The sequence below is a fragment of the Myxocyprinus asiaticus genome, chromosome 7, assembly GCF_019703515.2.
Source record: "Myxocyprinus asiaticus isolate MX2 ecotype Aquarium Trade chromosome 7, UBuf_Myxa_2, whole genome shotgun sequence".
Classification (NCBI taxonomy): domain Eukaryota; kingdom Metazoa; phylum Chordata; class Actinopteri; order Cypriniformes; family Catostomidae; genus Myxocyprinus; species Myxocyprinus asiaticus.
The window spans coordinates 20779842-20794943 of NC_059350.1; the positions used below are offsets into that span (position 1 = coordinate 20779842).

The 15102-nt window shown below is 37.9% G+C and overlaps 1 protein-coding gene across 3 annotated transcripts; it reads right to left on the reverse strand.

The window, feature by feature from the left end:
* LOC127443880 (ubiquitin carboxyl-terminal hydrolase 38-like) lies at positions 1–14432 on the reverse strand. 3 transcript variants are annotated; one of them, XM_051702888.1, is made up of 11 exons: positions 13938–14432; positions 12534–13222; positions 10299–10434; positions 9829–9958; positions 5782–5883; positions 5196–5354; positions 4824–5017; positions 4485–4578; positions 4208–4314; positions 1560–2865; positions 1–767 (listed from the first exon to the last, which is right to left on the reverse strand). In XM_051702888.1, exons 2-11 carry the CDS (start codon positions 13213–13215, stop codon positions 606–608), a joined length of 3072 nt encoding a protein of 1023 aa, XP_051558848.1. In that variant the 5' UTR covers positions 13216–13222; positions 13938–14432; the 3' UTR covers positions 1–605. The 3 variants fall into 3 exon arrangements, with proteins under 3 accessions (XP_051558848.1, XP_051558847.1, XP_051558846.1); XM_051702887.1 differs by having other exon boundaries at positions 12534–13259; XM_051702886.1 differs by having other exon boundaries at positions 12534–13265.
* Positions 14433–15102: the final 670 nt, after the last annotated feature.

A 15102-nucleotide genomic window follows, 5' to 3' on the forward strand; every position in this document is an offset into this window, starting at 1 on the left:
TGTTCATTAATGTCTTTACTATAGGGCAAAAACATATTCATTACATATTAACACTGTACAGCAAGAGCAAATTCTATCCAGTCAAATAATTCTGTATAATCTGTATTATCAATTCTATATAATCTGTATTAAAAGGCACATAAAATCAGATAAAAAAATTAAAAAGTTAAATCAAAACAATATTTCCTGAATAAAATAACTTAAATAATTGATAAAAAAAAAAAAACTGCTGTTTGTGCAATTTACAATTCCCAAACCAAAAGTTGGAGTATGTCCAATAAAATATTCATGCAAATACAAAAATTCCTAATGACTTTATGTATAAATGGAACAATTAAGATTCCAGGATGAGACCAAAATCATTACTGTACAAATTTATTGCATATCTACTGACCTGTAGTACTGAAAGTGCTCCATATAATTTAAAATAAAAAATAAGTAGATATACAGGGGAAAATGCATGCAAACCAGAAAAAAAAAAAAAAAGACAAATATGTTCTGAGTTGGCACACTTATCCAAATAGTGGGCAATTAAGACACAAAATGGAGTTCAGTGTGGTCAGTGAGACTGTCCAGTGCTCTAAAGGTGTATTTCTTTGACTTTCTTAGAATACGAGTCTGCTGATGGTATTGAAGCCCCCGCCTCCACCCCCACCCGAGGGTCCACAGCTGCCAGGAGGCTCATTGTCATCAGAACCGTTGGGCCGAAATGAGCAGGAAGCTGAGGTCGCTTGGAGAGCCCGAGCCCTGGCATTCAGCTCCTGCTCCTGAAGGAAATATAAAAAAGGGTTAAATATGCATGTTCTCAAACTCAGTCTGAAGACATTGAGGGAATTGTGTGGTAATCGTAAAGTTAATCTTTACAGAGAGCCTTACACAAAAAGTAATGTGTATGACTTTCTTCTGCAGAACACAAATGAACATTTTTAAAAGAATATCTCAGCTCTGTTGGTCTTCACAATGCAAGTGAATGGTGTCCAGAAATCTGAAGGTCCAAAAAGCAGATTAAAGCAGCAAAAAATTAATCCATTATACTCTAGTGGTTAAATACATATCTTCAAAAGTGATATGATACATTCATCTTCTTTTCTTTTTGGCAATTCACATTCTTCATGCATATTACCACCTACTGGGCAGGGAGGTGAATTTACAGCAAAAAAAGGACTTAAATATTTACCTTTTTCTCACCAACACCTAACATTTTGCTTCGGAACAAATGGATTTAACCACTGGAGTCTTATGGATTACTTTTATGCTGCCTTTGTGCTTTTTGGAGCTTCAAAATTTTGACCACCATTCACTTGCATTATGAAGACCTACAGAGCTAAGATATTCTTCTAAATATCTTTGTTTGTGTTCAGCAGAAGAAAGTCATTCATTCACATATGGGATGGCATGAGGGTGAGTAAATGATGAACGGGTGAATGGTCTCCTTAATGTTTGCAAATGCTTAGAAAAAACTAATATTTAATTCTATAAACTCAAGGGCAAAGAACACAGGATAGTGAGGGACTGTTTGCATAAGTCATTCAGCATGCATAAAGGTAGAATATTCCCACCTGTAAGAAGAGTTTGTTGTCTTTGGTAATGGCATCCATAAGCTCTTTCTGCAAGGGTGGCTCTCCACTCAGAATTGAGCCATTTACGACTGGTCCTGCGTTGCTAGGTTGTCCACTTATTTCTTGTTTCCTATAGATCAGGACATAGGCTGTGTCCTTAGGGAAGCGACTTGTGACATTCTGCAATGACTGAAAGTTTGTAAAAGTCACTCGATTGTCGTTAAACAAGAACCAGTCCATTGACTTATGGTCAACACAATTCCCCATTTCTTCCATTGGGGCTGTCGAGACCTCAGATAGGCTGGAGTTTCCCTGAGTCTTAGGACATGGCTGAGCTACATAACCATCAGTGCTACTCACATTCCTTCCATATGAGTAGTAGTGACCACTCTCAGAGGACATACCAGAATGCATCACAACGGAACTCAAAACATACGGCACTGACTTAATCTTCGAATCATTGCCGTTTATCTCGCTTTTTGTCCTGCTGTCCATTAACCCCTCCTCTTTTTGAGAAGGCTTGAGCTTCTTGGCTAGATTCTCACCACTTTCAGGGGAGTCCGATGAGGAGGATGCAGCTGCAGATAAGGAGGATGCAGCTGCATTTGAGGAAGATGAAGAAGCAGTGCTACCGTGTTGCCGTAGAGGCAAGCACATATGCATTGGGATGCCTACATTGTCCAAGATCTTGCGGCGCACGTGGCACGTGGCGTCATATGAGAAGCGTAGCAGAGTCAGAATGAGGTACTCGGGTGCTTCCACCACTCGCATAACCTTTTCAGCCCTCTGCAGCGCACCGCAGCATTCACAGAAGTAACAGTTGTCGTTCTCCAGGATTTCTGGAGCCAGAAAATAGTCCACTAAATCTGGTACAGACAGGGTGGGCTCCACCACTGGCCTTTCCATCCTGGTTCCCGCACCTTCTTTTCCAGAGCCCTCTAAGCTTTCACTGCCTCCATTCACTGCACCTTGGCAGGACCCCATAGTGGAGGAGCCTTTGTGCTCATCAGTGGAGCCCAGTGGCTGTGACATCGAGGGGCAGAAGGCGAGGGAGAGGTCTGTAAATGGCTCCTCTTTTTCTGATAGGCTGTGGCACTGCAGGCAACGGATGGCTGTAGAGAGTCTACCACCAAACATACGCTCCACTAGAGTGCGACCATTTCCCTCTGCAACTACTGCGTGTGATGGCACATCAGCAGCCAGCTGACTTGCAGCATTGTAAACGGTTTTAGCAGAAGGGGATGCAGGTTCAGGTTTTGGGCTGGTCACCTGAAGGGCTAAGAGGGTCTTCTCTTCCTCGTGCAACCTTAACATTAACAAGTAGACAAAGCAAAAATGTATGGAGCGTTTTTGTATGAGTTACAAACAACTCGCCCTGCTGTTGTAAATAAGAAATACATTGAGTATTTTGTTTAATTGTTGTTGTTTTCACCTTGTTTTGAGAGAGTAATAAAAAAGAAAAGAAAATTTGGCAAATAAAGCAGCATTTCTATCCTCACTTCTGGGGAAATTTGCGCAAAACAGAAATGAAAACGGAAACTGGAGCCACTGTGGCTCTTTTATTAAATTTTATGAATTCCTTGAGGTTTCAAATGCAAAGAACACACTGACAAATGTAATATTTGCAAGCGTTCCTCAGGAGTTGGCATATGTCTGGGAGCAAAAGCATATCAGACTGGGAGGAAACAGTAGCCATTTTTGTTAGATAACAGGCTTTGTGTTCGGTATTTCACAATAACCAGAGCCACATTTGAAATGCTATTCATTGACATATCATATTCTCTGAGCGAATTATGTATTTACAAAGCTTGTTGAGGCAAAGTCACAGGACTTTTTGATGGGCATCTACACTCACTGAGCACTTTATAAGGAACACTATGGTCCGACGTGGTCTTCTGCTGTTGTAGCCCATCTGCCTCAAGGTTTGGCGTGTTGTGCATTCTGAGATGCTATTCTGCTCACTACAATTGTACAGAGTGATTATCTGAGTTACCGTAGCCTTTCTGTAAGCTCGAACCAGTCTGGCCATTCTTCGTTGACCTCTCATCAACAAGGCTTTTCCGCCCGCAGAACTGCCGCTCACTGGATGTTTTTGGCACTATTCTCAGTAAACTCTAGAGACTGTTGTGCATGAAATTCCCAGTAGATCAGCAGTTACAAAAATACTCAAACAAGCCCATCTGGTACCAACAATCGTGCCACAGTCGAAATCACTGAGATCACATTTTTCCCCAATCTGATGGTAGATGTGAACATTAACTGAAGCTCCTGACCCGTATCTGCATGATTTTATGCATTGCACTGCTGCCACACGATTGGCTGATTAGATAAATCACATGAATAAAAAGGTGTACAAGTGTTCCTAATAAAATATTCAGTGAGTGTATATTCCTATATAAATTCTATAGGAATATATTTGGTAAATGCGTTTCAATTGTAGTTTATGCGCATGTTTTCTTATAGAAAAAATATTTCCACTTCAAGTGAGCATATACATTTTTTTATGCGCATTTATTCGCATCTTGGTGTTTCCAGCATTTTGTTATGAGAAAAATATTTTTTATCCCAAAATTTGCATACAAATATGTGGATGGAAACCCAGCTAATGAAAGAAGAGATGCCGACCGTAAGCAATTTTCTGAATTTACCTGTCTAACAGAAAGCGCAAGTATTCTGAGCAGTCTTGCTGGGATCCACCTGTGAACCAGGGTGGTCGAGACGCCTCCAAGAAACTCCTTGGTGAATATGCTGCTCTCTGGTGTATATATATATAAAAAAATAATAATAATTAAAAAAAATTTGTTTTTAAAAATCACCAGGAGAAATTCTTTACACTCATTCTTGGCACACCTACCAGAAGTACTTAAAGAACAACAGACTCAAACTCAAACGAGAAACAGACAACTATACTTAAGATAAACAAACCTGTGTGTGACCTAAGAAGGCAAACAAAAGCTGAAGCTTCTTCATGAGAGTGTTGCTACCATTCAAAGGAAGTGATAGAACATGTCGTCTGAAACTTTTAAGGAGATAAAGTGTTCAATTGTCAGAACAGAGAAATATCTTAAATTTTAAGCTGCAATAAAAATGTGAATGTGTTATAACATTGTGCTTACATGCAATTATTAAAATCATGTAATTACAAGTACTGCCAGTTGCATATAGATGGCTTAAATTACAGTTGGACTAATTACAGTAGTAGAGCTGAGGCAGAAATCAGCTAAAAGACAATACATCTTAGACTACAAAACAATAAATTCTTACTCTGTAGCCATGAATAATATCTGGATGATACTGTTCATGTAGCATGTGTTGCCCAGATTCACAAGTCCTGTCTTCCCTGTTTCTGATTTGCCAGTGAGCTTGGGCAGACCCGAGGCAAATGAGTTTGACTGTGAAGTCCAGGCACTTTGGTTGAGGACAAATTTGATCTTCTCCTCACTAAGTTTAGGTAGGTCCTAAATAGAACAAGCAGTGGATAAAGTATAGTAACATATTCCTATAATGAGTTCTTATATTCAATGAGAAAACACTAAAATTCAGTGATAAATAAAACTACTTGTCCTTTGTTTTACTGGCTTGAAGCTAGTTCATGACAGATCCCCTGCAACCAAAGTTTTCCTGTCTATGTCTTACTTTAATGGATTCAAGAATGCATTCATAGAGATCTGGGAAGCCAGAATATTGGTACATCATGCAGTGGACGAGTTCTGCGAACTGCAGCAGGAAGGTTTTGCTGTTGGAGAGGCCTTCATTCTTCAAGGACTGCACTAGTGGGACTACATGGGGAATTACCTGGTTTAAATGAGAGGAAAAATGTCATTAACAGCACAATTGCATTGCAATGATTACACATCAATGATTTTAAATGCCAAAAGGATACTGAAAACTGCAAAGAAACTGCTTAGGAGCACTACAAACATTTAGAATGTTGTAACTCATTTGATTCATTTAACTAAATGAGTTCAAAAGAAAGATACTTATTGATGTTTAGCTGAAGTAGTAATAATTGGGTAAAATAATTATGCTAAAAGCAACTTTAAAAGGTAATAATCATGTTCTCAGATCGAGCATAAGACTAATCTATAAAAGCTTTATTAAGAATTGAGCCCTTACAATAGGAAAATCTCTCTTTTTGGCACAAATGGGTTTTAAAGCTAGGGGATTGAGGTGGGAACAGTGAAGCAATGCTTTGGTGAGTTCCAGTTTATGGTGGCCTTACTAAGTGGAAGGCTTCAGGAGAGTGCTGGAAACTAAGCAGCATGTGTGAAAGAACCACCAGTGCTCCCTGTCGCACAATGGGATACCAGAGACGATTAAAGACCTGTAAACAAACAAACACACACACATTCATACATGAACACATGTGAATAAAAGTAGGAACGGGAATCATCAGCCCAAAATAAAAATTTTCATTATTTACTTACACTAATATTCATGCCCAATATTCTCATTATATAATATCTATTGGTGCTGAATTAAAGGCATAGGTGGTCACACCGTATGTTGTTTGTTTTATAAAATAATGCAATGAATAATTTTTATTTATCAATTAACTTCATAGAAAGTCCAGTAAGCATAACAAAAAACCTAAATCAGTTCGACGTAACGACCCTATGCCTTTAAAACAGCACCAATTCTCATAGGTCAGGGGTAGCCAACCCTGCTCCTTGAGAGCTACCTACCTGCAGAGTTCAGCTCCAACACACCTGCCTTCAAGGAATCTTGAAGACCTTGATCACCTGGTTAAGGTGTGTTTGATTAGGGTTGGATATAAACTCTGCAGGATGGTAGCTATCCAGGAGCAGGGTTGGCTCCCCCTGTTCGAGGTACACTTAAAGTGCAGTTGTTTTTTTCAAGGTGGTTGGCACACAGTTCTATGTATTTAGGCTGTCGCAATAGCTTCTGTCTCTTCATGTAACCACAGACTGACTCAATGATGTTGAAATCCGGACTCTGGGGGGGGGTAGTAATACCATCTATTACAGGACTCATTGTTCTACTTCTTTTATATTCTCAATGGAATGTTTGGGAATCAAAAGTTTTATTTCCCATTAACACGCTAAAAAGCAGACGATATAAAATACCCATCTTATGACAAATGTTTTTGTGAAACATCTAATGTGCCTAAGAATTTTGCACTGTACTATATGTATAATGTTCACATCGTGATGTGTCCAAACATCATGACGTCATGTTGCAAGAACCTATGAGGTTTGATATTATCGACATACAGTAACGGTATCACAAAATAAATCCGACAGGGTGATAAAGACCCTGACACAAAGCAGAGGGGTCTTGCATCACCATGAAATCTACATCGGCTAAAAACCAATTAAATAAATAAATGGACATAAAATATTGATTTGTGTTGAAATCATGTTATTTTGTGAGAAGAAAGAAATCACTTGACAGCTGAATTCCACCTCTGGTATGCATCAGAGTCCTGCTGGTGTTTATTTTGTAAATAATGACTGTCTGACTGCACATTATCCAGCTTATTAAAAGACTAATTGCCAAATAAATAAATAAATGGACATGAAAGACTGATTTTAAGTTTAAATAATTTTATATTGTTATGTCTTAATTCCAGGATGTGTGGTTGTTTCTCAAAAATATCAGATCACTAGATGGGGCCATTGACCAATCAGAATCAAGTATTTCACCGACCCGTGTAATAAACAAAGTTATCATATACAGGTGCATCTCAATAAATTAGAATGCCGTGGAAAAGTTCATGTATTTCAGTAATTCAACTCAAATTGTGAAACTCGTGTATTAAATAAATTCAGTGCACACAGACTGAAGTAGTTTAAGTCTTTGGTTCTTTTAATTGTGATGATTTTGGCTCACATTTAACAAAAACCCACCAATTCACTATCTCAAAAAATTAGAATACATCATAAGACCAATAAAAAAAACATTTTTAGTGAATTGTTGGCCTTCTGGAAAGTATGTTCATTTACTGTATATGTACTCAATACTTGGTAGGGGCTCCTTTTGCTTTAATTACTGCCTCAATTCGGCGTGGCATGGAGGTGATCAGTTTGTGGCACTGCTGAGTTGGTATGGAAGCCCAGGTTTCTTTGACAGTGGCCTTCAGCTCATCTGCATTTTTTGGTCTCTTGTTTCTCATTTTCCTCTTGACAATACCCCATAGATTCTCTATGGGGTTCAGGTCTGGTGAGTTTGCTGGCCAGTCAAGCACACCAACACCATGGTCATTTAACCAACTTTTGGTGCTTTTGGCAGTGTGGGCAGGTGCCAAATCCTGCTGGAAAATGAAATCAGCATCTTTAAAAAGCTGGTCAGCAGAAGGAAGCATGAAGTGCTCCAAAATGTCTTGGTAAACGGGTGCAGTGACTTTGGTTTTCAAAAAACACAATGGACCAACACCAGCAGATGACACTGCACCCCAAATCATCACAGACTGTGGAAACTTAACACTGGACTTCAAGCAACTTGGGCTATGAGCTTCTCCACCCTTCCTCCAGACTCTAGGACCTTGGTTTCCAAATGAAATACAAAACTTGCTCTCATCTGAAAAGAGGACTTTGGACCACTGGGCAACAGTCCAGTTCTTCTTCTCCTTAGCCCAGGTAAGACGCCTCTGATGTTGTCTGTGGTTCAGGAGTGCATAACAAGAGGAATACGACAACTGTAGCCAAATTCCTTGACACGTCTGTGTGTGGTGGCTCTTGATGCCTTGACCCCAGCCTCAGTCCATTACTTGTGAAGTACACCCAAATTCTTGAATCGAATTTGCTTGACAATCCTCATAACGCTGTGGTTCCCTCGGTTGGTTGTGCATCTTTTTCTTCCACACTTTTTCCTTCCACTCAACTTTCTGTTAACATGCTTGGATACAGCACTCTGTGAACAGCCAGCTTCTTTGGCAATGAATGTTTGTGGCTTACCCTCCTTGTGAAGGGTGTCAATGATTGTCTTCTGGACAACTGTCAGATCAGCAGTCTTCCCCATGACTGTGTAGCCTAGTGAACCAAACTGAGAGACCATTTTAAAGGCTCAGGAAAACTTTGCAGGTGTTTTGAGTTGATTAGCTGATTGGCATGTCACCATATTCTAATTTTTTGAGATAGTGAATTGGTGGGTTTTTGTTAAATGTGAGCCAAAATCATCACAATTAAAAGAACCAAAGACTTAAACTACTTCAGTCTGTGTGCACTGAATTTATTTAATACACGAGTTTCACAATTTGAGTTGAATTACTGAAATAAATGAACTTTTCCACGACATTCTAATTTATTGAGATGCACCTGTAGCTTCAGAAGACTTAGTATATAGTACATGAGTCCTATTGATTACTTTTTTAAATGAAGTGACTTTGACTTTGATTATATGCCAAATAAACCCTTTGAAGACTTCTTAAAAATTCCTCCTTTGCTGTTTCACAGAAGAAAGTCATATGGGTCAATATGTTGAGTAAATAATGATAAATTTTCCTTTTTGGGTTGATTACTCAAATTAAAATGAAAGTTCAAATACATGTAAATGTGAAAATCATACACAAAGGTCACCTTTATAATGATATTACAATAACCTATGCTTTTCTTTGGGAAAAAAAGAATGTAATGACAACGTGCATTAATAAAAACCCATTCATCAGAGTTAAAAAAGACAAAAAAAGACCAAACAAAAAAACAGTTGCACTCACCCAGGGCTTACATAGAAATTAATTTGTCACCATTAGGTAATGCATATTTAAAAACTCTTTGTTTATACAGTGTCTGCTAACACATTTTTATTATTTCGCATGTTCATATTCAGACAAACAAGTAGAGCAAGTCAGCTTTTTAGCCTTTTAACAACAAGTACAGCCTGTTGTGGAAAAAAATGCACTATGCCAACACAGAGGTTATAGGAACACACAGACACTGTTTTGATGAGTTAAAGAGTTTCGGTTCAAATACATTTTCTAAGTTTGTCGTGTTTTGTTAGTTGAATTTTTTGTTGCAGAACGAGTACTCGACTAGTCGATTACTCGTGCACAACACTAGACAAAAGCAAATTTTTGTAAGGTTTCACCAACTGATTCTATGGTATCAAAGAAAAAATCTGTTATAGTCCCCAAAATTTTGGTTATGTTCTGAATAACTTTCTAATTCCTAAAACAAAAAATAATATAATAAAAATCAAGTCTTATAGCAGAACTCTTTTTGTTCAGTATAAACACTAATGTGGGTGTTGCTGATTTCTCTCTAAATATGTAACTATGAAAGCTCCTTTATATGAGTAAATATGTACAAACCTGCTCAATTTTGAGTAAAGTGACATCTATGAGGATGGTGAACTTTTGAACAGCAGCCAGTCCTTTCAATAAAGCAATGACCCAGGTGTCCACATGATTGGCCAGAGGCCAGGACAACCAGTCAATCATTCTGAAAGAGAAAGATGATGAGAGAGAAAACATGGTCAAGGCAGGCAAAATATAAAATAAAAGACTTACACAATTAACAGCACCACATTAAATAATTGTCAACATGTTGACCTCAGCACTCAACCCACAATACTACACTATCAAAGCCCATTTAAAATGTGTTGAGCCATTATGAACTCTGCACTTTTATCAAAAGATTTGCATAAATGCAATTACAACCTACTTAAAACATACAAGAAGTGGTGAATACAACATAATAGCAGATGGATCAAGGACTCTTAACTCATTTAATCACATACACACAAAGGTTCTATTTACATGCTTTAAACACACTGTCTGACCTGCAGAGAGCTTGTGTCATACTGGCGTCTTTGACGTTCTGGTCAGTGGTGAGGCTTTTGATGAGGACTGTGATCATTTGCAGAGGGATGTGTTGGACCAGGCTTGCTAGAGCAATGGAGGGTTCAAATGAAGGATCTGCAATGAGAACAAAAAAGTCTACCAATGATTAGGCTATTCGCAAACATAATATTATGCATCAACATTTATGACCTTTTTGGTGTCCACATATCTCCAGTTATCAGTGCCTAACACATGAAACATGTCTAAACTAAAGTGAGAGACAAAATAATGCAGAATATCAACAATTGTGAAATGTAACTGATACATAGCAACAAATTATTTATTTCAACGGCGGACTGATAAGAGAGCAAAATGCAATAGCCAAAGACCTCCACCAAAGTCATCGTCGGTGCTTAGCAAACTATTTTAGCATTCAAATGTGCATTTTTATCTTAGATTTGACAAATATTCTAATTATGAATTTCGATTTGACAGACTTAGTACATCATAAACTTTGAGAAGAAAAAACGTTTTTCAAAACATTTTGTAGTAATATCAGAGCCAACGTATCTCTTAAGGACACAAATTAAGCTAAAAGATCTCAATCTTGAAACCAATTAGCCTAATATACCTGACTATTTATAAAACTTTCTCCTCAATCCATGTGATTAATGGTAATTGTAAAAGTATTTACAATTGTAGTACTGGTTATACTGCCATTTTTAAAATAAACCAGGACAAAGTTTATTTCTTGCACTCAAGATGCTTAGTGCGCTTTAGCTTTTCCAGTGTGGTGACTGGACAATAAGAGTATATCAAAAGTTGATAACATAAAGTTTACTTATTGAATCGCATTTTGTACAAACCCTAGAGGTAGACCGATATATCGGTTTTACCGATTAATCGGTGCCGATATTTGTTTTTTGGAACTATCAGTGATTTGCAAAAATCTATACCGATCGCTGCCAATATTTTTTATTTTTATTTTTTTTATCCCTTTATGTTCCTCTGATAATTACGTTTTTTAAATTGAAGTGAGGGCATGCAAAGAAAAAAGTGACTATATGGAAACGTCCCTTCATCTTTTCTCTAACTTCTTATATTGTGAATAATAATAATAATAATATATAGGATATAAAAAGCTTAATTTGGTAAATATTGAAAAAAGAGCATTGCAACGGAACTAAGTCTGTCATTTTAAAATAAGAGTCCTCGTGAGTTTCAGGCTTGTTTAGTGTTAAAGGAATATTCCAGGTTCAATACAAGTTAAGCTCAATCGACAGCATTTGTGGCATAATATTGATTAACACACAAATTATTTTTGATTTGCCCCTGCTTTTCTTTAAAAAAAATCTGAAATCTGGGTTCCAGCGAGGCACTTACAATTGAAGTGAATGAGGCCAATCAGTAAATGTTAAAATACTCACCGTTTACAAGATGTAAACAATGTGTGTTAACGTGATTTTAGTGCGATAAAATCGCTTACTAACCTTTTCTGTGTTAAGTTATAGCCAATTTTATATGCAATGACGATGTAATGTCAACAAAACCTAAAGCCCTAAAATGACATTTTAAATAGCTTTACAACTAAAATAATACATAAGCCTAAAAAGAAAAAATGTATGTAAGTGTTTTTATAAAAATATAAGCTTTACATTTCTGCCTATAAACCCTCCAAAAATTGGTCCCATTCACTTCCATTGTTAATGCCTCCCCGCAACCTTGTTTTTTCCTTTTATTCAAGAAAGGAGGGATGAGTTGAAATAGTTTTTGTGGCAATCAACTCTATGCCACAAATGCTGTCAACTGAGCTTAACATGTATTGAACCCGGAACATTCCTTTAAAGGTCCCACGTTATGCACCCAATCTTCTTTTTTTCTGATTATTATTGGGCTTTTGGTTGAAAAAAGAACTACATCTGGGATTTTATTAATTTTGTCCTCTGGCCTCAGTCTTTACTGACTAAGAAAATGTAGTAACATTCTCTGAAGTGATTGTAAAAAAACTATAATCGAGTAATCGGTTATCGGCCTTTTCCACCACCTTAGTTATCAGTATCGGCAAAATCGGTCAACATTTAACAAACACCACATTTTATGAAGAATAAAGTACAACTGTATGCTTTACATGAAACCACATTGACTACATAAACTTCTTAACATATAATAAAGCCACAATGTAAAAAACCCAAGCCAAATTGGAAATATCATAAGAGGAAGCAGTGCATGCTTACCTGTGGATGAGATGATTGCAAACACCTCCTGCAGTGAGGGCAGCAGTGTGGCCGGCTCAGCCTTCCAGATGCCGTGTAGTAGCGCACTCACCCTGGTCACCTGGGTCACATATTCCCGCAACTCCCGCTCTTCAGTGGCAGGACAGTGGAAATACGCAAAGGTGCGCACGAGCTGCTGACAGAAGAGAACGCCTGCCTTCTCTTGTGGAATGCACTGAGGGAAGTCCGTCAGTATGGTGGCCAGCTTAGCACAGGTTGCTGGTTCTGGCCGCTCACAGATCATCCGCAAGACCTCCGTCTGAAGCAGTGGTGCCAACTCTAACACAGCCGGACAGCTGATGAGCAGCCGCAAGGAGCCGTGAAGAAAGTCCAAGATGGCAGGGTCTCTTCGGTCCAAAGTGTCGAAGCCCTGCTGTAGGAGTCCAAGCACGTACTCTTTGCTAAGGAAGCGGGCAAACTCGTCACGGTGGAAGCGTGCATAGGCCTCCTGCACTTGTAGGCCAACCTGTCGCTGAAAAGCATCCTCGCCCAGGAGAATAAGGCGGGTGGTGAGATGGTACAAGGCCTGGCACTGCTCCTCTGTCACCTCCTTTTCCGCAGCCTCCATCACTTTTTTCACAATAGCCCGCTTGATATTCACAGGGTGGGAGGAGCTGACCAGTGCCTCCAAAATCTTATCCATGATTGGACTGTATTGCACCACACACGAAAGGTAAGCAGAAGGAGCTGTAACTAGGGCAGAGCATGACATTAATGAAGCATTGAAATAAAAAATACAGATACATTTAAAATACAGGGGAGAATGATGTTTAAATTAAAAGATAACATAGTTCATCAATAACACTCTGGAAAATAACAACTCCATTTATATGAGGGGAAATATCAACTGGCATTACTCTTTCATCTCTTTTAGCTATATAAACAATGTCTGCCTAGATGAAAAAGCTAGCAATGAAAAATAGCAAATGAGTTATAACGTATGTGTTAATTATATGTTATTCTTCGGCTAATCAGTGTATTCTAGAAAACAGTAAGAACTTCACACTCCACAAACAACTGCACAACTGTATTGTCTGAAGCTGTCATTAAGATCAAGCTGGTCTGCTAACAACCTTGCTAGTTAGCTACATTTGCTAATATAAACAGGAGCAATTAATTCAACAAAACATACCTGGTAACACGACACATTAAAGAAAATACATTATTGCAGATAGTGACAATAGGTTAAATCGCTTGTTTGTTTGTTTGTTTGTTTGTTTCTATCGCTAGTAAAACAACATCACTAGCTATGACTCAGGAATCGAAACAAAGCAAACACACAGATGTCACAGCACTGACTTAGCAAAAACAAATCTCTCCCATTCCTGTCCTTGCTGAAAGAGCACAACAATCAACGACACTCACCAAAGCTAAGTCATTCCGAAAACGTCTCGGTGTATATTTGGAAATGTGTCACAACAAACGCCGTAGTTTATTTTTTGTCAGATTTATGTTGTGATCTTGATGAACTGCGAGCTATTTCAATCAGCTGTTGAAACACATCATACGTCATCTTAGCGCGCGCTGATGCTGTCAGGACCCCACACGTGCGTCCAACACATTGCCATTAAAAAACAATGCACAAAATGACCACCTCACCAAGAACAGTAACACTGAAGAACATATTAAATCCAGAAATAGGAAAGAATACAATTACTGCAATTTTAAAGTTCCTGGAAAATACGGGTCTAATAAGTAGAATATAAGATATAATAGAATATAAGAGATATATAGATATGAATAAGTTTATAGAAAATGCAGGATGATTAAAAGATGTGTTTTATATAATTAACTGCTGTAATTCCTCCTCTGAACGGTGCGGAGCTGAACACGCAGCGCTGGCTGAACTTTCGCATCTGATGGGAGGATGGAATGGAGGAGGAGGGGTAGAGTTGAGAAGATTTGAGTTTCGGATCCAAGCTGTCAGCAGGTGGCGGTAATGCACTAATAAGTGCGATCTGCCAATAAACAGAAGACGAAGAAGATCACCTTACCACTACACCGTATTCTTTTTTACCACAATATTTGTATTTTTTGCTAGGTTGATGTATAGACAACCGATCTCCTTTTCTTTTTCTGGACGCACTCAAATATTTTCTGGGAAAATATGTTCAATTGGCTGGAAACAAAAATCCAATCTCTACCTACATTGTCTAAAACTCTTAATTGTATTTGGAGTTTTGCTGGAGGACAAGAAGGTAGCATCGTTTGTTAATGTAATGTTCGTCCTCTGTAAATTTGTTATTTACAAGTGCAAATGAATGAAGACAAAACCTTTTAAGTTTTTAAAAGATTTTATTTGTAATTATTTACCTGATTTAATGTGTATGAGAAGCAAATTTGCCAAAATTGTAAAAGACCTTGATTTGTTAGATTGTTAGACCTCCTTTTATAAATTTATTATTATTATTATTATTATTATTATTATTATTATTTCTGGCTGCTTTTTTCTCTCTTTTTTTCATTACAGTTCTGTTAATACCTTTTGGTTTTTCTGTCTTTTTTTTTATTTTATTTTTTTATAATTTGT

Coding starts and splice junctions, on each gene's coding strand:
- LOC127443880 (XM_051702888.1), bottom strand. CDS start 13,215: ATGGATAAGATTTTGGAGGCACTGGTCAGCTCCTCCCACCCTGTGAAT. Junction 10,435..12,533: donor TGCAATCATCTCATCCACAG/GTAAGCATGCAC, acceptor TTCTCATTGCAG/ATCCTTCATTTGAACCCTCC. Junction 9,959..10,298: donor ATGACACAAGCTCTCTGCAG/GTCAGACAGTGT, acceptor TTTCTCTTTCAG/AATGATTGACTGGTTGTCCT.